This window comes from Pelophylax lessonae, assembly GCF_965119305.1.
Source record: "Pelophylax lessonae genome assembly, chromosome: 1".
Classification (NCBI taxonomy): Eukaryota; Metazoa; Chordata; class Amphibia; order Anura; family Ranidae; genus Pelophylax; species Pelophylax lessonae.
In genome coordinates this window covers 564,938,342-564,965,750 of record NC_138768.1, presented here as the reverse complement: position 1 = coordinate 564,965,750, position 27,409 = coordinate 564,938,342, and the positions used below count along the sequence as shown (strand labels likewise).

Genomic DNA, 27,409 nt, shown 5'->3' with positions numbered 1-27,409 from the left:
TTCACCCCTGCACACACAAAGGAAAGGGCTACCTGCTGAGCATAAAGCACCCCACACTTCATTTAGGCAATTTCTGCAGTGAGAATGGATATATTACATAAAATCGTAGTGAAGGATGGTTCAACCATTTGAGATTTACAGTAATAACGCATATACCATTACAATGGCAACTTTATGAAGAAGAAGAGGTGCTCTTTAGTTCTCTGCAAAGTATTCTTTGATTGGACAAAGTGGAGATTATGATGTCACTAATCCCGCCTCTCCACCTGATCCAATCAGAGAATGCTTTGTATTTTTTTGAGAAGATGCAAAAGGTTCTCTGAATGGCACCCATGCCAAGTGAGCAATATTCCATGTTCACTAAATAGCAGGGCTGGACAAACCTGCAAAACATAAACATTAACCAAGCAAAAATAGCTATACCTGGAATTCAGCTTTAGTTACTGTATTATCAAGGGTATTTTCATATTGTACGTTACTTTTCTAATTTCACCTTGCAGTGCTGCAATATTTAATTGTAAGGCTTTTTTTCTGGGGGGGAGGGGGGGGGGGGATTTGCGGGGTCCCGCTGCAAAATCAGGTTTGCTGAAATTTTATGCTCATCCCAAATTGCTACTCTGTCTGTATTGTGGCATACAGTTATGTAGCTTTATGGGTATCATATAAAGTTGCAAAGTAAGTTGGCAGTTATAATGCTATATACAGTATATATATAGTAGACATATATTATTTGTATATAATGTACCATGTCAAACTAAAGCTTGCAGGGCCGCTGATAAGGCAGTAGAACTGGACCTGTTTTACTGTGCCCTGGCCTCATCAGCTAAACAGGGGGGCCCAGGGCAGCTTTATTGTTCATTATTGCTTAAAAAAAAAAAAATGTATTTTACTAGACCATATCCCCACTACTTGCTTACCAGGACATAAATTATATTTCCCTGGGCCCCATTACATCAACACAGGGGCCCAGGAGGTGGGAGCAGAGAAGTGCTTTTATTTTCATTTTTGGGGCGTAGGCGGATAAAGTCAGTGCTGCTGTTCTGTTGCAACTCTGGGGGGGGGGGGGGGTGGAGGCAGGGTTGGGGGGGCCATGGAGGAAGGCTGTGTGATTTCTAACAGCAGCCCTGGTAACTTTCATTCTAGGCTTTTAGTGTCATGCAATTTTGCCACAAAATTTGTCTTTACATTTCATCACAATTTTTTTTTTCTGTGGTAAAACAATGTAACAAGAATTAAAAAAAAAAAAATTGTGTGGTGTTGCATATTCTTCATACCTTTAATCCCTGTCATAAATGGTAACATTTAAAAGGCCATAACTGGGTCATCAGTGATGACAGCTTCAAGGCAGTATGCTCTCGCTGCCAACACTAGCATAAACCATTGGGTAGTTTAGCTGTAAAAGTAATGAAGAATATTTTTCCTTCTATAATGCGTTGCAGAAATCTAGGTAGCCTATTCAGATCAATTCTACTTGAAAGTCCCCTGCAGTAATTCACAGGTAAATGCACAGATTAAACAACCAGATTTCCTAAACTGGTAGGATTGCAAACATAATCTAAAGAAAGCACAAGCATTTTTTTCTTTCCAGTGACACCACTGGACACCACTGGAAAAGGGAGATTTTGTTCATCCACTGACATAGGAGCATATTTTTCATTTCAGTGACATCACTGACACAAGGGGACTTTTTTCCTCCCACTGACACCACCAATGCAGAAACATTTTTCTCTCTGCCACCATTTGCCCCATATTTCTTAGTAGGACTTTAAAGGGAATTCAATAAAACTGCTGCGACACTTTTCTCGCACTAATGTGTGCTGCGCCAAATTCATGAAGCATCTGTGACACTTTTGATTTTGCCAGCCACTCGCGCGTCAAATTCAGGTAGTACTAAAATACTCCACTGTTGCATTGTGGCGCAATGCCTGCACCAAATTCAAAATAAAATACTGACAGTTCATACCTTACAAAAGTGGAGCTAATTAAGACATCTCTCTCTTTTGGCGTACAGAGAGGGACCCTCTTGAGGACAGATTTTGTAAAAGTGTCTTGCATGCATCAAAAAGTGGCGCAGTGTGCGCCAAATTAAAGTAAAAGTTCTAAAAAGGTACATAGGTTTTACATACGCTGTGAACGTTTTAGAAAGCATATGAGACACTGTCTGCACCAGTCTTTATAAATTCCAGGTAATACGTCCACCACTAACCAACCATTGCTAATATTTGAGCACACTGCAACTATTATTTGAATGCTGCTTTTACCCCAGCTCCCTGTTCCACCTGTAATCTCAGACCCACTGATCTACGAATGTTACCAAGTATGAGGATGTCCTGTCACTTCGGAGTTTCTTACCTCCTGTTCAGGTAACTGGAAGGAAATCTTACTGAAGGGACACAGAAAACCACCTTCAACTATATTACAAGAAACTTGTTCTTTGCCCTTAGTAAGTAGAAAACATTTCACTGCATATGAGGCATAATAAGCATACTGTATTCCCTTTCCATGCCCTCCTCACCCTGCTATGATCTGCGGCAGTAGCCTCAAGAAATGTTGGGTACTTCTGGATACAGAGCATAGGAGACACTAACTGCCACAGTACGTTGCTGGACGATGTAGAAATGAATGAAAATGTAATGTAATGCTTTAATTGGCTTCTTAATGCTTGAATAACATGATGCAGAGTAGAAGCTCCAAAACTATAAAATGCAAGTAAAGGGTACATTACAGGCAGTCAAATTTTGAAGAATCAGTATGACAGTTCAAAAGTCAAAACACATAGAGGAGATTTACTAAAACTGGAGCACTCCGAATCCTACTGTACATGGTAGCCAATCCGCTTCTAACATCCGCTTGTTAAGCTTTGACAATAAAACCTGGCAGTTGATTGGTTACTATGTAGCGCTTAACATGGTTTTGCATGCTCCAGTTTTAGTAAATCTCCCCCATAGTCACAACATGCGATCAGAGTTGTATAAAGTACTCAAAACCCATACTTGAGTAAAAGTACAAGTGCTCAATCAAAAAGTGACTTGAGTAGCAGTGGAAGTGCTCTATCAAAAAGTGACTTGAGTAGAAGTACTAAAGTATTCAACATTTTTTGTACTTAAGTATTGCAAGTAGTTTTTTTAAAAATTTTGCTACTCAAGTACTGAAAGTAAAAGTACCAGTAGTTTTGAAAAAAAAATTGCTACTCAAGTACTGAAAGTAAAAGTACAAGTACTGTGTTATGTAGTTATTAAAGAAAGAAGTCAAAAGTTTGAACATCATATTGTTTTTTATTATTTCAAATGCAGCTTTTATTTATACATACAGTAGCATTTATTTTCGTATGCGCTGATAATACACATTTTGAGCTTCATGAAAGCTGCCATCTACTGTTCTGGCAGTGGTAATTTTTATAATAGTAACGAGTAACTATGCAGCACAAAAAAAAAATATTGGAGTAGAAGTATTGAAATCATCGAAAAAATGTAGTGAAGTAAAAGTGGAAGTAGGAGAAAAAAATTCTACTCTAGGAAAGTACAGATACCGCCTTTCGGTACTTAAGTAAAGTAGTGAAGTAGTTCTACTTAGTTACTATACATCTCTGCATACGATACAATAAGCGAGACACTGCGTGACATAGCCAATAGGCATGAATGTGACACGGGTCCATGGAACCCAATAAACACAAAGTATGTACATACAGCATATCTCGCCTACACACCAGGTCATACCAAGCCTTAGTTTTTGCCTAAATTCTTTGTGGGGGGGGGGGGGTAAGTATCAAACCCCAAGTCAATCAAAGAGAAGGGGGGAGTGGGAGAAAAAAGGGGGAGGGGAAAGTGAGGTTAAAGCCTTCCTCCCAACCCTCCAGGCAACACTCATACTGTGGTGTCTACCAGGACCAAGAGGAGCCACCTATTTCTGTTGAGAAGCAAGAGGTGTTTGATCTTTTCAGAAAAAGTATGGTGTCCAGATTTTCCAATATTCCTCTTCTTGTTCTATTAGTATCATAGTTAGATTCTCCATTTGCCGGATCTCTTAAATTCGGATGAGCCACTGCGCATTCTCAGGTGGATTAGGGCTCTTCCACAGGGCAGGAATGCAAGCCTTCACTGCATTGAGGAGATGCTTAAGAAATATTAGAAAGCAGTGTGTCATTCAGTAGAAAAGCCGCTGGATTTTCTCCAAGAGACACCCCCTATGAGAGTCTTGATTGTCTGCTTCACCATATTCCAGAACTCTTTCATTTTGAGACACTCCCAGAAGATATGAAGCAAGGTCCCCCCAGATTCCTAACACTTTCAACAGGAACTCAGAATCTGGGGGAAGCGCCGCTGGCATCCAGTACCGGCTCTAACTTCTGATATCACGTTCTTGAATTACTTGTCCCAGCAAATCTTGGAGCAGAAGAATGAATATTATTTTTAGGTCTTCTCCTGTGGGTAAAGCTGTCCCCTTTTCTAAGAAAAAATGTCTGCCTTATGATCTGTTCATTTTATCAACACTGGAAACAATCCCCGTTTTTACAAGTCATGTCAGTCAAATATCGGTCATGGGCAACTTTCTTGTGCATAGAATTAGGGCAGAATCATGAACAACAGCAGATTTGGTCATGTATCTGCTCAGATTTCTTGTTCCAAACAGTGGGCAGGGGTTTTAATGGGTTTAACAGCTAGGGCACAAAGCAATTAGTACTGCCCTTATAGGACTCTTGTCCAACCTGAGTTGTTAGCACCCAAGAAGGACACGTTAAAATAGGATGACCCCAGTATTGTGTTTCTGGCTTTCTTAGGACTCCTATACACCTAAAATGTGGTATGGCTCAGAAGTCAAAGGAGTATGCTTACACGTACTTTCACGGAACAAGGCTTACTTCTGAGTTCCTATGACTTGCGATGACCTTACTTTTCCATTATGTCTGTTTGCCTTGTTAAAGGAGATATTTCAATGCTTTAGAATTTACATTGACTCTTCTAAAGAGAAAAAGCTGTTCAGATACAAATCTGTGTCCATAAGCATTAGGACCGAAAGGGATATTTTCTAAAATTAAGATTTTGAAGCTTCTCTTAATATTATGATTGGTAAAAAAAAGATTCTCCAACCTTTAACATGCTGTACTGATCTGCAAGCTGGTTCTTTCAAGCTAAGTGAGTTACCTGGTATTATAAAACATCATTGGAAAATGCTAAAATGCAGCACTTTGTAGCCCATTCTTACAAATGGAGTGGAGTATGTGACATTGCTCGCCTTCAGCCACCTTAATGTGATGGAAACCCAGACAGGGATCTTTTATAATGACCAGGATAAGCATGGTACAAGTTGAAATAAAAAGGTCAACTGTTTCTTTTCTTTGTAAGATTCAGACATTCTGAGAGACTCAAACACGCACATGTTCTCTCAGCATATTGGATTTCTTTAATTGTCCTCAAAGCACCCACATAAAGGAGCAAGGTAAAACTTGAAAAGATGTTCATATCAGCACAACGACTCTTGAAAGCAGTTCTTATAAGTGAAATAGAATCTCAATTTGATGGACGCATTGAGCCTTGAGCAGTGAAGAAGTCAGTGTTATAGGTTGTGGGCACTAAACCTCACACTTTAAAAATTAAACAGTCTCACAGGCTTATGAGTAAAACTCTACTATTTCGTAGATGCAGCGTCTATTGTATTTCAATGACTTGCTGCAGTCTCACTTACACTATCTAGGTTAAAAAAGGGGAGATACATTATGTTACATTCCAGTTCTTTTTGAAAGTTTTATAACATACAGGTACAAAAGCAGTACAGCAGGTCAAACACATACTGTGCCATGCAGGACATGACCACTGTATAGTGATAAGATGGGTTAGCTGAACCTATGATTCTTTTGAAACATATCGATAATTAGTATACATTGTACCACAGATATCACAAAGCAAGAAAAAGGCAGAGAATTGAGCAAGTATTCTTCCAAATCTGCTAATTAAGTTATATTTTTTCATTTAGTTGTCCAAGGAGGGATATATATTTCATAAGCTAAGAAAACATGACTAAAGGATTCGTCAACCTGGGGTCCTTAATACTATAAATTAACGACACGGACTGCGTGACATGGGTTTAATACGGCCACAGCAGCCATTTTTATTAACCAAAGAATAAATAACATAACAATAAAACATAAACAATGCTTAAACCAGAAGGGGTCTTTGGGTGTCCTTAGACACGATTGTAACTGTGAGGCTCGGTTCACATATATGCGATGCGGGAAGGCTGCGAATTCGCAGCCTTTTCCCGCATCGCACACGCACCCCCGGCAGTTCACACTGCCATATGCGATCCGCTGGGGGTGTCAATGTAATCTTAACGACACCCCCAGTTTGATCGCATATCGCAGTGCGATCGTGCAGTTCGCACAGGATCGGATCGCACAAGTGTGAACCGCTGTGCGATCCGATCCTGATGAGGCAGCAAAAATGCCTCCTGTGCGTGTTTGCTGCGGGTGCGATGCGAATTTAGCCATACAAACTGTATGGCTAAACTCGCACCGCACAGCTGATCGCATGTAATGTCGGAGCAGTGCGCTCCGATATTACATGCGAACCCCGCACACGCAGAAGTGTGAACCGGGGCTAATAGTCCATGTCCTCAGCCGCGCCCAAACCGGCTCGAAGACGTTACGACACCACACATACTTCCATTTTTCCCCCCAGGGGACCTAGCTCCTGGGAGGACCACCACTAACCAAATGAAAGCACCATACCTTAGATGGGCCCCACAATTCTTTTAACAATTTACTTGCTCACTGACCCCCCAAAGACCCCTTGACCCGCCACTGCTGTGACAAATATTAAAGAAAATGCATAATTTAAACAAACAAAGCAAACAAATAAACTTAGTTTTTTTTTTTTTTTATTGTATTTATTGTATTTTTTTTTGGTGTTGGGGAAGCAAATGATTTATGCCAACTTTCCGAGGGTTTTTTTTTTAACTACATTCACAGTCCTGTACAGCAAACAAAAGAAAAAAAACAAAAAAACATTACCACCACCCATGTCCTCCAATAACCGCTAAACCAAGGGCGGGAGGGAGGGAAGTCACCTGTTCTCCTGAAATTCTTCTGATTGACTGCATGGACCTGCATACGCAAACCCCTACACAACTGAACCCTGCCCACCAACCTCTACCTCCAATCAGGTAAGGCCTACTCCCCCTCACACTACACTGACCTAGCTGACCCTTCCTTGACCCTGTTCCCCTGTTCCTCCCTAGTCATGCCGCCCTTCCATCCATTCTCTCCTACAGGCCTCACTGGTTCTAGTGTATTGGTTTCCCCAACCCCTCTAATCTAATATGCTCCCACACTGCCACCCAGACCTCAAATACAGGAATGTGTTTATAATTTAGTATTTCATGTTTTTTCCTATGTCCATTTTCAGTGAGTTGTTAAAGCTGAATTTTTATTTCCTTATACTTTGCCTTCACATGTTGTTGATGTCAATACTGGGTCTCTATACTTTTCTGTGCGATGCAGACAGACCATTGGTTGGAGGTCTAAGCAGGATGCTGTACTTAGCTTTCTGCAATCATCATAGTGTCCTGCCTCAGTACACCTATCAAGAGACCTCAACCATGCTGCAAGCAGTAAGCTGGCTCTTGGGAGGGGGCTATGCAAAAAACAAAATGCCTGGATGTTGGTCTGGAGGAGTGGGAGATGTTAGGCAAACTGTAGTTTCATGCAGACCTCCCCTAGGTAATGCCCACATGTGGTTCTGAGCCTCCATGTCTGAAAGAACTGATATCCAATGAATGAAAGGGGCAGGCCAGGAACAGTAAGGATGGGGAGGAAGGGAGTTAGAAGATGCTGGATCTCCTCCAGACAGGAAATGAGACTGGCTCTATCTGACTTCCTTTGACTTCTAATGCACAGCTTCTCATAGTGTATAGTGAAGTCAGAGTAAGAATTTCAATACAGGAGATGAGCCTGAAGGTAAGCCTGGAGTTTTGCTTTAAAGGGTAATTGTAAATGTTAGGTTAATGGTAAGGTTAAAGTAGTATAAAGAGTTATATGCACGGGCAGCACAGTGCCTCAGTGGGTAGCCTTGTATCAAATCCTGACCAGGAGACTATCTGCATGGAACTTGCATGTTCTTCCTGTGCTGGCATGGGTTTACAGGTAGTCCCGTTTCCTCCCTCAAAACATGCTAAGCTAAAAAAAAGAAGTCGGGGTATTAAAACAAAATACACATGCAAATACATCTAAGTGGATGCAACATTGGTCCGATGTTGCATCTGTCCCCCCGCTGCCTCTACGTCGAGAGCTGAGGGATTAAAGACCGCTGATTGCACAGTTCTCAGTCTTCAGTGAGCAGAGAGTGGTGACTGTCAGTCATCAGCTCTCTGCTCTGCTCCTCCAGTGCTCGCTGGAGTTTCGGTGTGTGGAGGGGGCGGGAGCAGCAGGCTCAGGCTCTCAGCAGTGCACTGAGAGGTTGAGCCAGCTGCCGATCCAGGCATCTGGGTGTATCCTGACACTAATATAGGGATCTTTTCAGAGTCTGGAGAGGCTGAGTGATGTTAACCAGCAGTAAACTTTAGCGGATATGTATAAATATCTATTTTAAAATAAATAAGTGATAGGACCCAGTTATGTGCTACATTGCAGGTTTAGTTTAGGGTTTAGTGTTATAGGGAGCTCAATGTTAAGGATTAAAGCATTCATGCTGAAAACTACTATGTCGACACAGTAGCAAAAACTAGTATACCATATTCAACACAAGTTTTGGGACTTTAGAGGTCCCAAGTCACTTATTGCATTTCAATCTGCACCTAAAGTGGCATTGGACACATCATTGACAGTGCAATAGCTAATATGTTTCTCTTAGAAGTTTTTATATTTTGGCAAAGTTAACAACCCCTTTAGAAAAAGTTCTTTAACACAAAAAGTTGTAACAACACTTTTAGGGCCCTTCCCATCATGTTCGTTGAATTGTGCTGTTCCAGTCCAGGTGCATTGACAAGGAAATTTGCCTTATGTCCAACTAATTCAGTTCACACCAAGGCAGCGCTGCAGTGTACACAGAAAAAGTACGCCTTTTCTTTGCTTTTTTTTTTTTTTTTTAGCGCAGCATGGTACAATGCGCTACTCTGCATTGCAACATGATCCATGACATAAAGGTGACTGGAATATCACTTTGTGATCTTTCAATAAAGTTATACAAAAATAAAAAAGTAAACACGAAGTGCTATTACAATGCATGTTGCTGCTCCTTCATAATGCTCTCCGGGAACCGCGCAGTAATGCATGCTACTAGTGTAAATGCGCTCTTAGACTGTAAGTAACATGCAAACATGATAACCCTAGGAATCAGAAATGTCAGAACCCTGATATGACATCTATTGTAACAACAGACATTATACAAGTGAAAGCACTGTGTATACAGCATGCTGTTGAGATTATAAATGTCTTTCTGCTTGATGTTTGCCTAATGATATGGCAGCCGAGAGGAATATAGCAGTGCTTATGAAGTTATTATTTGGATATGTGAACACTCATTTCCGATGCACAAAATACATAGCTATTATATCTTAAATCTATCTTGAAAGAGAATTAATTTGGACAGTAAAATATATACTAACAAAAACAAATGTCAAATGAGTGGACCTTGGACTTGGAGAGCAGTGGCTGAATCACCAACAAGATAAGATGGTGGGTGTACCACCTTAAACATCTAATAAAAATTGCAGCTCATATAATAATTATGTAATAATGAATTCAGTGATGTTTTAATAATATACATAAATGAAAATCTGACTGTGAAGATAAAATCCATGAAAAGTATATAAGTACACACTTTGGGATGTGCTAACAAATACACCCCACAACCAAAAGTGTTGCAAAGAAAGTCATGAAGAAATCCCAACCATATATTTTGTGTGTGGGGGGAGCCACGCACACACGCTACTGCGCATGCGCGATGGCCTATCGGCCAGCATTGTTATGGGGAGGACGTGTATGAATGCTTGGTGTTTGTTCATGCTGTTACCACTTGATATATATATATATATATATATATATATATATATATATACACTATATTGTCAAAAGTATTGGGATGCCTGCCTTTACACACACATTTTAATGGCATCCCAGTCTTAGTGTTGGGGGCCTGGCTCGTATTCTCTGCTTTAATTCATCCCAAAGGTGTTCTATCGAGTTGAGGCCAGGACTCTGTGCAGGCCAGTCAAGTTCCTCCACCCAAAAACTCGCTCTTTCATGTCTTTATGGACCTTGCTTTGTGCACTAGTCCAAATCATTTGGTGGAGGGGGGATTATGGTGTGGGGTTGTTTTTCAGAAGTTGGGCTTGGACCCTCCGTAGTTCCAGTGAAGGGAACTCTTAAGGCATCAGCATACCAAGACATTATGGATAATTTCATGCTCCCAACATTGTGGAAACAGTTTGGGAATGGCCCCTTCCTGTTCCAGCATGACTGCGCACCATTGCACAAAGCAAGGTCTATAAAGACACGGATGAGCAAGTTTAGGGTGGGGGAACTTGACTGGCCTGCAAAGCCCTGACCTCAACCCAATAGAACACCTTTGGGATGAATTAGAGCTGAGGCTGCGAGCCAGGACTTCTCGTCCAACATCAGTGCCTGACCTCACAAATGCACTTCTGGAGGAATGGTCAAACATTCCCATAGACACACTCCTAAACCTTGTAGACAGCCTTCCCAGAAGAGTTGAAGCTTTTATAGCTGCAAAGAGTGGGCCAACTCAATATTGAACCCTACGAACTAAGACTGGGATGCCATTAAACTTCATATGTGTGTAAAGGCAGGCGTCCTAATACTTTTGAAAATAAAGTGTATGTAAGTGCAATACTTTTTTAATAAAGCAGGATAATTTTACAATACTTTACTATGTGGAGCCTTTATCTTGCATATGCTGTGACCGATTAACTGTGAGTTAGGATCGGTTGGATTGAAAACCAAGAAGCATCCGGGTGGCTGCTGATGCACATACTTATTGGTTGATTGAGCGATCTTTGACCATCTTGAATAAGGAGGTCGCCAGCATTCTGTTAAGCCTCTGGTGTTGAAATTCCCACAGGCGTCACATCGGCTATCTCTGGACTTCCTTCCTCTCTAGCATAAGATATATGGTTGGGAATTCTTTACGGCTTTCTTTACATCACTTTTAGTTGTGATGTATATTTGTTAGCACAACCCATAGTGTGTACTTACTAGACTTTATCATGGATTTTATCTTCACAGATTTTCATTTATGTAGATTATTAATTAATAATTAATTATTACAGAATTGTTAGATGTGCTGCACTTTTTATTAGATGTTTATGTGCCTGGTATCAAGGGTAAAGTGTTCAGCTCAGTGGCTTCGGGAGGGGGGGGGGGTAATGGCCCGGGCTATAGTGCCGATGGACCCCCAAAAAGCTCCAGGGGGAATAGTATTGCTTATGAGAACTTATTACCCCAAGTCCCAAGGCTTTTGGTTGGTCGGGAACTCGGGGGGTATAGTATGCAGTTTGCACAACGTGATTGGTTGCTAGCACCACTCAACAACCAATCACCTGCTGGTTAACTTATTAGGTTAACTTTAAAAGTTAACTCCGGTAGCTCCCACCTCCCGCTGTCTATTTAAGTACTGGCACTGCTGATTCTTTCTCCAGTTCTGCTTCTGTCCTGCTCCCTGCTCCTCTCCCATGTCTCCTTATCTGCATGCCAGAATAAGGTAGGAAGTGTCAGAGCTAAGGGGGGGGGGGCCTGTGTAATGCAAAAGGGGTCCAAAGTGGTGAGAGGGGGGGCCTGTGAAATGCAAAAGGGGCCCAGAGGTGCGTGTGGGGGTGAGGGCTGTGCAATGCAAAAAGGGTGCAGAGGTGTAAGGGGGGCTGTGTAATGCAAGAGGGGTCCAGAGTTATGGGGGTGTGTATAATGCAAAATGGGCCCAGAGGTGTGAGGGAGGGGGGCTGTGTAATGCAAAATGGGTCCAGAGGTGTGAGGGGGCTGTGTAGTGCCAAATGGTCAAGAGGTGTGAGTACGATGTATATACTTTTTAAAAAGAAAAATTGTTACAAAAGGTAATACGCTAGGCTATATTCTTTTCCTTTTAGAGCTTTATCTGGGTTCCAATGACCTGTTGGGAGTGGCAGCACAGCCGAAATGGTGGCTAAACCAGGGGAGTTGCATTTCTAAAAGATCAAGCCTCGCAGTAACCTCTCAAGAGCAGGAACATACATTGCATTTTTCCGGTGTGGGGGGGGGGGGGGGGCTGTGTAATGAAAATGTGGTCCAGAGGTGTGGGGGGGGGGGCCTATTTAATGCAAAATGGGTCCAGAGGTGTGGGGGGCTGTGTAATGCAAAACGGGTCCAGAGGTGTGGGGGGCCTGTGTAATACAAAACGAGTCCAGAGATACCGGGCTGTGTAATGTAAAAGGGTCGGGAGGTACAGAGGCTGTGTAATGTAAAGGGGTCCAGAGGTACCGGACTGTGTAATATAAAGGGGTCAGGAGGTACAGGGACTGTGTAATGTAAAGGGGTCCAGAGGTACTGGGGCTGTGTAATGTAAAGGGGTCCGGAGGTACTGGGGCTGTGTGATGTAAATGGGCCGGGAGGTACAGGGGCTGTGTAATGTAAAGGGGGCGCTGACCTTCACGCCCCCTTCTAATGTCAGAAGGGGGCATTGTGGGATCAAATTTACCATCGGGCTGAATCCCCTGGTCTTTTTCCCACCTAGCAACACCCCTGGTTCAGCTGCTATTATTATTTATTTCACGAGTGCAGATTTTTCTTTCTTTTTAGGTGTACCACCCTGCCAACATCTACCCAAAACTGGAATGTTGGTTTTATGGTGGTCTGACCTTTTAAATATAAAGATAGTCTGTTGTTTGGTAACATTAAAAAATGGCTTTTCAGAACAATGCTTGCAAGTACACATACTACGCACATCTATTGTATTGCAAAAACATGCACTTTGCTGCCACCACCGTTGCTATAACAAGAATACAAATTTTATATGGGGCACACTTTTTTCTTGGCTCTGCTTCATCCTTGGAAATTTTGGCCGGCACCAGCTTTTATGAATGTGCCTTTATTCGTCCTCACCTGCTTAATAAAGTGAGGACCTTTGACGCACACTGTGCTTGCTGAATGTTCCTTTCTCCTAATAGGCAATCTGATGCTGGAGATGAATCTTTATAGATCAGTTAAGTTCCTCGCTCACTCCTGGGGACGATTTATTTCAATGCACTCCAGTTTCCTAGCCACACAAGTCTTTTACATGTCCACTCTTCAGCAAGGCTTCCTCTGTCTTTGTGACTCATTCCGATATTGAGGATTGGAGGAACATGTGGAGTGTGTGTGCATTGTGCAGCACATGTGATTGCCACAATTTGTCATGAAAGGAGATTAAAGCTCTATGCCTCGACTCTGTCTGGCTGAAACAATCTGCACAGGACACGCAGCACCTCAGCAGCAGTTAGCAAAGTGCTGCAGCCAGCGTGGTGAGCAGTAAGAGGAAATAGATACAGAACAGACAATTCTCAATGCACAGGTTCCCTTCAGACATTTGCATGCTGTTTGACAGTGTGACTTCTGGAGCATTGCTTCTGGTATCTCCATCATCCATTGACAAGAGGACGGGAAAACGTAAGTTAGCGTTGACTAAATCCCTGAATTAGGAGCGTAAGAGGATAAAGGGAGGGGTGGAGGGTTGACAAGCAATTTTTCTTGGTATAGATAATGCAGACATAAAATGATGTGCGATTAAAATCTCAAGTGCTTTCACAGAGTATCTTTAAAAGATGAACTGATGGGAATGCTGTGATGGGTTTTTGCACCGGTCATATAGGAGAATGATTATGATCCTATTCTGATCCTCTGCTATTGAAAACCTTAAAGTGGCCACTCTCTTTTATTCACAGAACAGAAGGGAAATAGATCTGATTGTAATTAAAGCTGCTGTAAATGTTTGACGTACTGTAGCTGGTTTCTGATACAAATGATACCTCTGGATACAAGTACAGTTTTGATATACTTGTGAGAAAAGTAAGAAGGGGTCAAATATTGATGATAGATGTATTATATTTCATATAGTCATAGCATGACATTAAATGTATTACAATTACATAATATAATATATTATATTATATTATATCATATAGTATAATATAATATAATTTAAAATAATATATAATATAGTATAATATAATATAATATAATATAATATAATATAATATAATATAATTTAAAATAATGTAATTTAAAATAATATGTAATATAGTATAATAATATAATATAATAATACATAATAATAGAATATAAAATATAATATAATATACAATAAAATAATAGTGTACTTTTAATCACAAATATTATATTGAATATTTTAAATGAGGATTTTACAATTTAATTGAGATTGATGCCTAAATTAATTATAATCTTAACCTGCACCTTTCATTAAAAAGTAAGACATCACAAGTAACTATTACAGGGGCTAGTGGCATTTTGCAAGGGCTGGTGCTAGTTTGCATGCTGTGTATATATACAGTATTTACTGTAAATAATGTTAAATATTAAATACAAATCTTGTCACATTTTTGCTGTGATTTACCTGTCTTACCTGTGTTTTGCCAGGGAGTTAGGGGGCACTGCTGTTTGTAATAACAAGTTGAAAAACCAGGCAAGTACTGAAACGTCCATTCTGATGACTGCTTGGCTAAAGATTACTAAATCTTGAACCATAGAGAGTCCATGAGAGAGCCCCCAGCCAGCTATGTTATTTCCAAATTGCCTAGAATGTGAGCAACTTTAAAAATAGGTATATCATGCTGAAAACATCCAATGTTCTTTAGAAAGTGTCATAGTTTTGAGAATTTTTCTCAGATGAAACTAAAACTATAAACACAAGTTATTTGCTGGGGGGAGAACCTTTGGAGGAATCCAGGATGAAAAAGGGATATGGGGCTCCTAGTAGATCACAGACTTAGCAATGGCGTGCAATGCCAAGCTGCAGCAAGCAGAATAATAGCATGCATTAAAAAGGGTAGAGATAAAACTATAATTATACCATTTTACAAAACTCTAGTCTGGCTGCATCTTGAGTATGCTGTCCAGGTCTAGTCACCAGTCCTTAGGAAAGATGTGCTGGACCTGGAGAGAGTTCGGAGAAGTACAACAAAACTAATAAGGGGACTGGAGGACCTCAGTTTTGAGGAACAACTACAATAAATAAACTTATTCTCCCTGAAAAAGAGACGCTTGAGAGACTTAAACTGTATGGGGGTTCTTTACTGTCAGAGCGGTGAAGATGTGGAACTCCCTTCCACAATCGGTGATGTCAGCAGGAAGTGTTGATAATTTAAAAAACTCTTAGATGGGCATCTTAGCAAACATAATATACAGGAATATGGGAAATGGTATTGACCTAAGCAAACCCACACATTCAGACCCACACAGGTTGAACTGGATGAACTGGTGTCTTTATTCAACCTTAACAGCTAAGTAACTATGAAAGCAAAACAAAAAATGTATTGAAATAAAGAATTGTAGTTTAACCACTTGAAGACCAGGCCTTTTTCTGACATTTGTTGTTTACTAGTTACCATCAGTATTTTTTGCTAGTTAATTACTTAGAAGCCCAAAACATTGCATATATATTTTTAAGCAGAGACCCTAGAGAATAGAATGCCAGTCATTGCAATATTTTAGTCTCACTATTTGCGCAGCAGTCTTTAAAACTTATTTTTTTTATAAAAAACAAAACAGTAAAGTTGCCCAATTTGTTTGTATAATGTGAAAGATGATGTTATATCAAGTAAATAGATACCTAACGTGTCACACTTTAAAATTGTGCACGCTTGTGGAATGGCGACAAACTACGGTACTTGAAAATCTCTATAGGCGACATTTTAAAAATATTTGCAGGTTACCTGTTTAGAGTTACAGGGAAAGTCTTGCACTAGAATCATTGCTCCTGCTCTAACGATCGTAGCGATACCGCACATGTGTGGTTTGAACACTGTTTACATATGCGGGCACGACTCCGGTATGAGTTTGCTTCTCCGCACGTGCTAGGAGGGGTTAGGTGCTTTACATTTTTTTTTCTTATTTACTTAACTTTTTATTTTTACACTGTCCCTTTAACTTTTTCGATCACTTTTATTGCTGTCACAAGGAATGTAAACATCCCTTGTGACAGTAATAAGCATGTGACTGGTACTCTTTATAAGACCCCAAACCCCTCCTCTGCACTGGAAAGCATTCAAAATGCCAAGATCTGCATTTTTGAATACTTTTGATTTTTGAAAACTGGCACTGTTGGTTCCTGAGTAAACCGAAAGTGATGTCATGACGTTGCTTACGGGTTACCATATCCGAGACCCGATCATAGCTGATTCAGGCTTAATTTGGGTCTCCGCCCAGCTGGCAGACGTGCTGGCAGGTCGCTCGGGTCACCCGGTGGGACGAGAGAGCCCCGGTGAGCGGCAGAAGGTGGTGGGAGGTAGGGGACGGACATCCCCTCCTGCTGCTTGTAATAACAGCTAAGCGGCTAGTCAGCTGCATTGGTTGTTATTACAAGAGCCAACCTTCGGCTCTAAAAAACTCTGCTACAACCACTTGACACAGGTACATGATTTGGCAGCAAGCGGTTAATCAGAACTAAATATGGCAGCTGACATTTACATGCTGTAAGCAACCATGTTGTGGTCTTCAGCATGTAATATACATTGTAACTCCTATCAATCCTCCTCTTCTTGGCATTCTACTAGTTACTTTGTTTATGCAAAGTCTTCTCTTTGCTTGAGGGCTTGAATTTGGCTCTGCAAACAAACTGGGCATGGATATCAAATTTAGGGTTAGTAAACAAACATCTACACTGTAAAATATAATAAAAATGTTGTACATTTCCCTTTTTACTTGGATTTTAAAACCCAAATCCAGAAAGCTTCTGTGAAACAAATCAGTTTTTCTCAGTCTGGTTCAGACCCTTCACCAGTCTGGTGAGCAGCTGATCAAAACAACTACCTGTTTAAAGTGACCTATGACATTTCTCCTGCTACCCTGTCTAAGAGTAACTATGGATAGAAGCTATTAAAAGCTCAATCACTGCTCCTTCTATCACGTTACAGCTTTTTATCAATTTTTAGATAGCAGCTGTGAAAACTTTGTGTTAAAATCAACTTTGCCTTCTGTCATCAGATTAAGTGTGTTGGATACAATGGCGTTGCCTGTGATTTCAAGAATTGCTGAAATATTTTTTTTTTTTCCTATTGGTTTGGTCATTTAAAAAATAAATAATTTTGTCAATAGGAAAATGAAGGATGAAGAAAGTGAGATTGAAATTTGAAAGCAAAGAATTTACAGCCTCTGTGCAGATGGATAGCAAGAGAAATGGCATGATTCACTTGTCCATAAAGGACTTACAGCTAAAGTTTAATCTGCCCATATTTTGAGTTTTCTGTTTCCAACCCGATCCTAATGCTAATTAAATGTTTAAATAAGACCTTTATGTTTTCATTACATACCATTTTAGATCCAGTGTTGTCATCGCTGGGTTTCTGTGTTTCCCTATGTAAGCAGACAGATCGTAGCTGGTCGGTTGGGCTAACACTATAATGTAAAAACTTCCTGAAAACATCACAGCACCCTGCGGCAGTACTTCCTCCAAGATCCTTCAGCCTGTGATGCATGCAGTGGGCTGACCTTGCAAGGAGCTATGCAAATATCAAAATCCTTTGTAGGGTGGATGTAACTCTAGGGAGTGAGTCTTCCTAGGCAGACTGAATTTGCAAGCAGACTGTCCTAAGTATTGCCCATGTGTGATGCTGAACCCCTGTAAATGAAAGAACTGAAATCCAATAAATGGGGTGGGCCTGAGACAGTTGGACCTTGGAAGAAAAGGCTAGATGATGTTGGAGGTCCTTCAGCCAGAAAACGGGGGTCTCTGTCTGGCTTGCTGCAGTTTCCAATGCACATTGTAAGAAGCTCACAGTGTGCAATGAAATCAGAGTAAATACTTTCAGTCCAGCGTTGCATAAACAAAGTAACTATTAGAATGCCAAGAAGAGGAGGACTGATAGGCGTTATAAAGTATATTCCATGCTGAAAACCACAACATGGTTGCTTACAGTATGTGCAGGTAGTAGTTACTCATTTATGTAAATGTAAGCTGGCATGTTTTCTTCTGTTAAGAATAAACTGTAATCCTTTTTTTTTTCAATTAATTTTTTGTTTTGCTTTCACAGTTACTTAGTTGGTAAGGTTGCATAAAGACACCACTTCATCTAGTTCAACCTGTGTGGGTGTGGATGTGTGAGTGTGTTTATGTCAATACGTTTATGTCAATACCATTTCCCATATCCCTGTATATTGTGTTTGCTAAGATGCCCATCTAAGAGTATTTTTAGATTATCAACACTTCTCGCTGACACCACCGATTGTGGAAGGGAGTTCCACATCTTCACCGCTCTTACAGTATAACTGTGCAAGGCTGAAGGTAATGTTTGAGTTCAGCTTTAACTTGTTTTCAACATGTATTCAATATCCAAATCCTAGTATGTAGACAAAAAACACCCTCCAAAAGGGGACATACCTTGGAACTGCATTTCATCATGTACAAAGAAAGCCTATATATCATGTACAAAGAAATCCTATATATATTTTCAGTGTTTTGTAGGCACCTTTTCTAAAGGAAATTCACGAATGTGGTCCTTCAAGTCCCCAAAACATTGGAATGTTTGTCTGCGACTTGCACGCTTCTGTGAAGCATTGATTTTTTTTTTTAAGAAATGCTGGCATTCTTTGTGCAGCCATAAATTTGACTTGCTGTAATGTGTTTTTTGAACAGCAAGCTAACTGAATAGGGAACTGCAGGCAAACACCCTCAAAGTGCAGCCTTCAGGACTTCTTTTACAATGCAGCACATTAGTGAGAACCGGCCCTACTGAAAACAGAGTATATTTTTATGGTCATTCACTTTGCTTGTTTGAGAAAGTGCAGCAAAATGTCTGACACCCTACATAAACACAAGCCTTTATGAGAGCACAAACCTTAAAAAGTCAAAGTGCTGTACATAGTTTTGAAGGTTAAATCCCCCACAATATCAAGGCCCATGCAGTGGCCTCAATCATACCATGTACAAATGAATGTGTGCATGTTCTCCTGTGGATTTCCCAGTGCAACGAACTGAATATCTACCCTGAGTTTCAAGTGAATACAGTTTGACACATGGCCTAAACACAGCTATGGCATGGGTCCAAGATCATGTAAAGGAGGGTCCCCATCTTAGGGTCCATCAGTCTGGCATGCGCCCAATTATGAACAGACATACATCCTGGGTCAGAAAACAATGTCTGCCATGAAGGACTAAGGCAGCTTTTTCAACCAGGGTGCCGAGGCACCCTGGTGTGTATCCATTGTTCTTCAGGGGTGCCTTGGCAAAATGGCAACAAATTGCCACAGGCTTTTACTTTGTAAAATTGCAACTCTGGGCACTGTGCTGATCAAGCCACTGACACCCTGACAACCCTGGGCACTGTGCGGGCCAAGCCTCTGGCAACCTGACAACCAGTGACATCACTGCTTGATAAGGAGAATGACGGGTGCTTGCACAGCATCCTTATTTACTCCTCCTTATCCCTTCTCCATCAGCACTGGGGTCACATTAGCAAATAGAGGAAGAGAAAATGAGGGAGAAGAGAAACCCTAGAATACTAGTCCTTACCATTTTGCAATAGTTGAGGAATACATCACTTCTAATGTTGGATGGCCCATGTGTATGGATATTTCTGCCCTTTGTAAAACTATTAGTTTAGGGTTTTTTTTACATTTTAGAATGGGGTGCCTCGAGATTGTGCAGAATTGTTAAGGGTGCCACTACTGAAAAAGGTAGAGAAACACTGGACTAAGGCATTACTGAATATTACTACATAAAACATTTTAGAAATCCTGAAAATGTTATGTCAGTATGTCAGAAAGGTGATATTTATAAGGAATTTCAGTAATGTATTATGAAATGAACACACAATTATACCTTTTTTTTTTATAAATGTCTTTATATGCCTAGCTGTCTTTAATTGCATTGATTGTATCTTTAGTAGAGATAGTAATAGAAATGATGATAAACTAATGTGGAAGATACAGTCTTTTTGGCATTTTTATTTGTATGTTGATATCACTATAACATAAAACTATTTGAATTTAGTCACTGAGAAGGTCAGATCTGTAAACCAAGATGTTTCCACAGACAGCCTAAAAATTGCTTGTGTAGTACAGCAGTATACTTTGCCTGTGCCCACAGATAGTTTTACAGTGATAGCTCAGGGCACTGCATTTCTTACATTTTTCTGAGGATTTATTTAGCCTGTTGGCTGAATCAAAGCTATTTGTCAAAGGGTGACACTACCCCCTCCCCTAACAGACATGGGTTGCCTACCATAACATCATTAATCCTTTGTCACTAGGCTCCTCCTTCATCATTTGGATCTTACGAATGGTAATTTAGGGTGCACTCACACAGGCATAACCATACTTGGGCACAGTTCACCCCTTGGTCTGGTTCATTTGTGCAGTGTGAATGCTGTCCAGGAATGATGAAGCATATCCCCTTGGAAGAGGTGGTCGCGAAAACAGTTCGGTTGTGGTCCGGTATGGTTCACTTTGTGAACGCAAACTGTCTGAGTTCAGAACTACCAATAGATGACTGAGTACAGAAGTAGGGATCACCGTGGTCTGGTTTGCATAGCTAATGAGATATGTGTGCCCGGGAACACGTGCTTGTAGCCCAGTGTGAGTGAAGAGAAGACCAGCGGGGGAAATGCAGATGGGGACAGTTAAACTCGGGCACGATTGAGCTGAACAGTGTAAGCGCACCCATAGTCTTGGCACGGCTCTGGAAAATTGGCTGCGCGCATTATATTGATGTGCTGGCATTATTTATTTTTCTGGTGACTTTGTTCTGAGCACAGATCTGGTATCTCATTTTTGATCATTACTCTGCTGCTGTTTCAAATATTTGGTTATTGCCCTGCCTGGTTCCTTCAACCTAAATTTAAATCTTACATAATTGTCCTATTAACAGAGTTCCTGCATTGTGGCTCTTACAAAATACTTTTTATGGATCAAGTTACCTGCAAGTTGTACATTTAAGCAAGTAACATTGTTTGGTGTATTTTAATGCACTTTTATGATTAGGGTTTGTATGTGTATCCAGGGCCGTCTTTAATGTGGGGCAAAAGGGGCAGTTCCCTTGGGCCCAGTCACTATTCTGGGGCCAAAAGTAGCTGCACCTTAAGCCCGCACTGCCCACAAATAATTGATAAGTGGATTTGGCTATCACTCAGGAAATTAGGGCGGAATTGAATGTTGGGGCGCTGGTGATTGGTTGGATGTTATGTCTGTAGCCTGTGCGGTGATTGGCCAGCTTAATAAGGTAAACCTTGTCTGGGAAGAGCGCCTGTCATTCAAACTCTCTCTTTTACCATGTCCAACAAACTGCAGACCATTGGCCCGCTGAAGAACTTCTTTACCGGGGTTCAGCGGGGTGTGCTTGGTGTTCACCTGACATCCTCTAGACTCTATCAAGGTGAGACCTCTGAGGGGGGTGCAATGGAGGGGTCTGTGGAGGGTGGGGGGGGGGGGTCCTGCGTGATGATGGGGGCAGTATGGGGGAGGGAGGTCCTGTGTAATGATGGGGATGACATGGGGGAGGGGCTCCTGTGTAATAATGTGGGTAGTATAGGGGAAGGGGTCCTGTGTAATGATGGGGGGGGGGGGGTAGTATGGAGAGGGGTCCTGTGTAATGGATCACATTACGTTTACATTATTAAAGTTTTTTTTAATTAAGTCTATGTGTGTGTTTGTTTGTTTTTTGGGATGTTGGGGGTGGAGGCCAAAATTGCATGGAGGTGGGGGGGGGGGGGGTTAGGCGCAAGAAAATGTTTGCCCATGAGGTCCAGTCAATATTAAAGACAGCCCTGTGTGTATCTTATATGTTTACTGTGTTAAATGCTAAGCCTGAATATGGAGCCCTCTAGGCTGTTCTTCGGCCCTACTGCTGACTCAGTTACTAAAATGTTGTAAATGGCCTATGCCATTGGTTGTACCTACTGCTCCTCCTCCCAATGCAAGTGTTCGAAGGGGGCAACATATTTCTTCTTAATCCAAAAGAGTTTTATTAGTATTGAAATGGACCCTGCAATATAGCATAAACAAAATGAATGTATTACAATTGGAAAGATATCAAATTGCTGAAGATACAGTAAATTAAATGAGAGACCCAATTACAGACTGTTCACAGGAATGTGCAAAATAATATAGCAAAACCCATATAATTATAATCATTTGATAAACTTTGAAAACCAAAACCAAATGTGTTGTGCAATATCTCATCTCAAATATAAGGTTATTTGGAACCTAACAGTATCCTTCGAAATAAGAGATCACAAATCTGGATCTAAATAAATAAGCGCCACTGTTCATAATCATGTAGGAGCTACATCTAACAGACAGCAAGTGGAAGATTCTGACATACCCCAAATCTTCTCGAATTGTTTCAGGCAACCTCTGTGGTCTTAGATTCATTTCTTACAGTATATGCAAACATTTTATTAAAGTGGTTGTAGATACTTACCTGAGCCCCCTCTCGATCCAGCGGTGTCCACGAGAGCCTTTCCTCTCCAGGCACTCACATTCCGCTGCTGTCAGTCACAGCCAATAAGCCAATCAGGAGGCGGAGGAAGCAGGGCCAAGCCGCAGCTCAGTCTGTGAATGGACACAGAGCAGTGGCTCGGCTCGGGTGCTCCCGTAGCAAGCTGCTTGCTGTGGGGGCACCCAACATGAGGAAGAAGCCAGGAGCGCCGGCGTGGGATCTGAGAAGAGGAGGTTCCAGGCTGCTCTGTGCAAAACCACTGCACAGAGCAGGTAGGTATTACCTATTTTGTTATTTTAATTTAAAAAAAATATATAAAACTTTACAATCACTTAATCTCTGGTTACCTTTGCTATACGGTAAGCACCCCAGCTCAAATCTAATCCTTAGCTATCTGCTTCTTGCCAGTAAACAACACTCCAGAAAAATGTTTAATTCGAAAGACTCAGGATGACCCTACAGGCAAAGTGAGGGGTCTAGTTGTACCGGGGAACCCATGACATCATGAAAAAAGTTATTATTTGCGTTCAGTAATCCTGTATCTTAGGGCAGGATCAGAGCATTTAGAAAATAGAGCTAGGGGCCCCTTGACTTTAATGGGGTATAGGACAGTGTATCTTGGTAACTGATTTTGCTTCAAATAGGTACAATTAAGTATATATAGATGGGTGAGCTTATCATTAACACGTAACTCCACTTGAGAAAAAAAACTTTCCCCTCTGGGTGAACTCTGTACATTACAAGATTCCTACCTTTTGTTATTCTGAAGAAATCATTGTTTGTTCCTCTGTGCCTCTGTGCTGAGTGGGTGAAATGGGAGTGGTTTCATAATTATCTTTCAGCTGTGGCAGCTGCAGGGCTCTAATGAGGAAATCTGTTGGGTCTGCATCCCTTTAGATTTGTTCCTATTGGGAGTATCTCACCAAAAATGATATTTTTGTTGCAGGGGATGCCAGAAATCTGACTTGTATCTTAGGCAGATTTCTGGGGAAAATTGGTGAGCCAATCACACAAGCAGGAAATGATGTTTCTGGGGTGTGGTCAGTACACATTCTGTGTACGGAACATCTCCAGGTAGCCATATTGTATTGCATTTTCAGAAAATTACAACAGCTGCAGATTAAAAAGGAAAGGTAATTTTTAATAACATTCAATTACAATATGATTTGTGTCGCAATTGTATACGCTATATTGTTTTATCTTTATTTGCTATTTTTTCCCCACGGAAGTGGAGTTACCCTTTACGTTTCAGGGAGACTAATCAGTGGCTGGTTAGAATCTCTTCACAAGACTCATTATCAACAGGATCCAAATCAGCTTCTCACAAAATCTTTTTATTATAGGCCTGGGTTTGTGCTGTGGAGTCCTGTAAATCATTTATTTGCGAGAAGCTCTAATTGAAGCCAAACAATAATCTCCCAGCACAGGTAATATGGACCAAAATTGATAGATCCGAAAAATATATTTGAGTTGCCCACCAGTTAAGATCTGAGCTTAATGAGCGATACCATGTCTAAACCAGAGTTTAGGATATGGCACCATACAAAGCTCAAGCCCAGTTCTATTCTGCCAAAGTGGAATGCAACTTCTAGCCTCCAGAATACCTATCACTTAGTCTATCCAAATAAAAAAAAAGTTTGGCTTTTAGTTCTACTTGAAGTGTTGCAGGGCCAGGCCTCCCAACATAAACATATTGCAAACATAAATGAGTCTTAATGAAAAATAGTCTCTATGATAAACAAAAAAGAGGAGTGATGATAGGAAGCCGCTCCCGCTAAAGGTAGTCTCCACCAATGTTTTGGTAAAGCCAGGGAACTCTTACCAGACGTAGAGACCTTCAAATTAATGAAAGGTCATACAGGCATGGGTAGTGAAAACCAGGCGAGAGGGTACCGATCATCTGCTTCCTTAAATTTTTCAAAGACCAGAATCCAGGAATAAATGAATAAGTTACAGGACCTTCACTTGTTCCAGCACGAGTACCAGGATGAAATGGACCTCGTAAAAAATACAGGGGAATCCAGATAGTGTAATATGTCCAGATAGCTTTATTACAGAGCAAAAATAGACAGGTACTCACATATGAATAGTTTGTGTACAGCGTGGAATATCCAAGATGGCGCGTCGGTAGCGTGCTTGCGTGCGTCAAACGTGTCTGAGGCGTTTCGTCATCAAAGACGTTATCAAAGGCGTGTGTCTGATGAAGCCCCGGATAAAAAATTTAAGTGGAGATTCTGATGCTTTAAAACATTTCAAAACGTTAAATAGATTAGAGAGTGCCAACGAATATAAAGGATTTTTGGGAGAAGAATCATTTTAGCAAGGTTTATACTGTATGTCTGATGACTTGATCAATGTATTTAAATCAAGAAGAACTTTGCGACACATATAAGGAATCAGCATTGTTGCGGTAACATGCACTTTAACTAATATGCTGTAAGTGCCGGTTCACACTAGGGCGACCTGGTCGCCTCACAGGTCGCCGCAGGTCGCCTCCCATAGGGAAGCTGTGGACCCGTTCTAATAGGAGCGACACAAGTCGCTCCGACCTAGAAAAAGGGTCCGGAGCTTCTTTGGGGCGACCCGGAGGCGACCGCCATAGACTTCAATGTTATGAAGTCCGTGGCGGCCGCTCCGAGGTCGCGGCGCGCTGCTCGCACCGCGACCACGGAGGTCGCGGTGCGAAGTAGCGTCGCTGCAATGTGAACCGGCGCTAATGCGTCTATTTTATAGATGTTGCAAATGCTAGTTGCCTAGCTGTCTTTGGTCTCAGTACGTTCGCTAAGTAAAGCAAGTGTACAGCCACTGAAGTCAGAGTAAATCAGGATCTATAATCTTAGAAACTACATTGACTTAGAAACTATTCAGGCCAATAGATCAGCAAGACAGACAGAAAAAGAAAAAAAAAAAAAACATTTTTAAAGGAGAGGTTAATATCTGCATGCTATGTTTTTATTTTAATACACGTTTCCTAACTGGTTAGGAAGAAATTTGGTAAGTTACTGGTACCATCCATCTTTGCTAGCACCAGGGATAAGTGTAACACCAGTTGCTCTGTATTCTAATTATTTTTTGAAGTGTCATACTGTGCACTGTAATTGTCTGTTATAAACTGAGAACATAAGACATATAGGAGGAACAAATATCAAATCAAATATCAAAAACAGAAGGGCACAGTAGAAAGAAAAGTCAAAGTGAATATCACCAGGAGTTTAATATACACTTTGCAAGGGATGGTGAAGACAACTTAAAGGGTAACTCCACTTTCGTGGGGAAAAAAATAGTAAATAAAGAAAAACAATATGGCATATACAATTGCAACACAAGTCATATTGTAATTGAATGGTATTAAAAATGACCTTTCCTTTTCAATCTGCAGCTGTTGTAATTTTCTGAAAATGCAATGCAATATGGCTACCTGGAGCTGTTCTGTACACAGAATGTATACTGACCACACCCCAGAAACATAATTTCCTGCTTGTGTGATTGGTTCCCCAATTTTCCCAGAAGTCTGCACTAAGATACAAGTTCGATTTCAGGCATCCCGTGCAACATAAATGTAATTTTTGGTGAGATACTCCCAATAGGAACATGTCTAAAGGGATGCAGGACAAGCAGATTTCCTCATTAGAGCCCATTTGACCCACTCATCACAGAGAAACAAACAGGGATTACTTCAGAATAACAAAAGGTAGAAATCTGCAACAAACTTTGTTAAAATCCTTGTAATGTACAGAGATCACCCAGAGGGGAAGTTTTTTTCTCCACAAAAGTGGAGTTACGCCTTAAAGTGAAACTATACACTATAGTTTTCTCAGCACAGTTTCACTTTTCAATTGAGGATAATGTCTTTAAGTGTTACTAAACCCACAACAGTAAAATCAGTCTGTATATGCAGGGAAGCATGCTTGTTATACTTACTGTGGAACCTAAGCGGTTAATCCTCTGCATTGTGTAAAAAGACTGTTTGATCCTGTATGCACAGATTCTTGCATTATCCCCTTAACATGTCCGGATAAGACAGAGTTCCTGGAGTCAGGCTGCACATGCTCAGTTTGGTGTGTATTGCTAGAGAGTTTTTTCTTTTATTTCTTGGGAGAGTGCATGTGATCAGCACAGGGCCAATCAGCACTGTCCAGACAGAGAGTCAGGGGTCCCTGAGAATGCAATCTCCCTAAATTTAAGTCCAATCCCTGAAGGACACCTCTTGTTCTGCAATCGTCCCAGCCAAATCATGTTCCCAAATCATGTTCCCAAATCATGTTCCCAAAGGTAAATTATATCCCCTAGGCACATTACAATATTTTCCATTTTATGCTATTCTCCCTATCGTCTCCTCACCCCCCTTATACAAATCACCCCAGCTTACAACCCTCAACTCCGGAATCCCTGACAGCTCTAGTCAATCTTCCCCTGCCCACAGGTCTTCTCCCACAAACATTAACCTTCCCTCCCCAGCTCCAGTGACCACCACCTCACTGCTTTCTAACTAATGTTTGCTTTATTACTGTTGGTGAGCTTACGTTAAAGTCATAGGGTTGCATTCCATTAATTCTTTTCGAACTCCTTTTAAAAATTATACCTTCACTCTACTAAAATAGAAAGGAAATATCTTAAGATATCACACATTGTATGCACTTCCCAGAACAATGTTGACCTAGTTTGTGATGTCGTAAATATCCCTGGTCTCTAATTCCCAAATCTCATGCCACTATGCCCACTGATAACCTGTGAATGCCAATTTCTGTAAACCTCCTATTTATGCAAAAGAGAATATATTTAAG

General features: G+C 41.0%; 1 protein-coding gene across 3 annotated transcripts in view; it reads left to right on the top strand.

The window, feature by feature from the left end:
* ARHGAP24 (Rho GTPase activating protein 24) overlaps window positions 1-27,409 on the top strand; it is a 1,271,118-nt gene that overhangs the window by 442,232 nt on the left and 801,477 nt on the right. The window contains exon 1 of one of the 3 annotated variants that reach the window (XM_082262949.1): window positions 13,370-13,624. The exons of the other annotated variants lie outside the window; for them this stretch is intronic. Coding sequence (XP_082119075.1) covers window positions 13,522-13,624 — 103 coding nt within the window. The 5' untranslated portion in view covers window positions 13,370-13,521. Of the gene's footprint in view, window positions 1-13,369; window positions 13,625-27,409 lie in introns of those variants that run through there. 3 annotated transcript variants of the gene reach the window in all.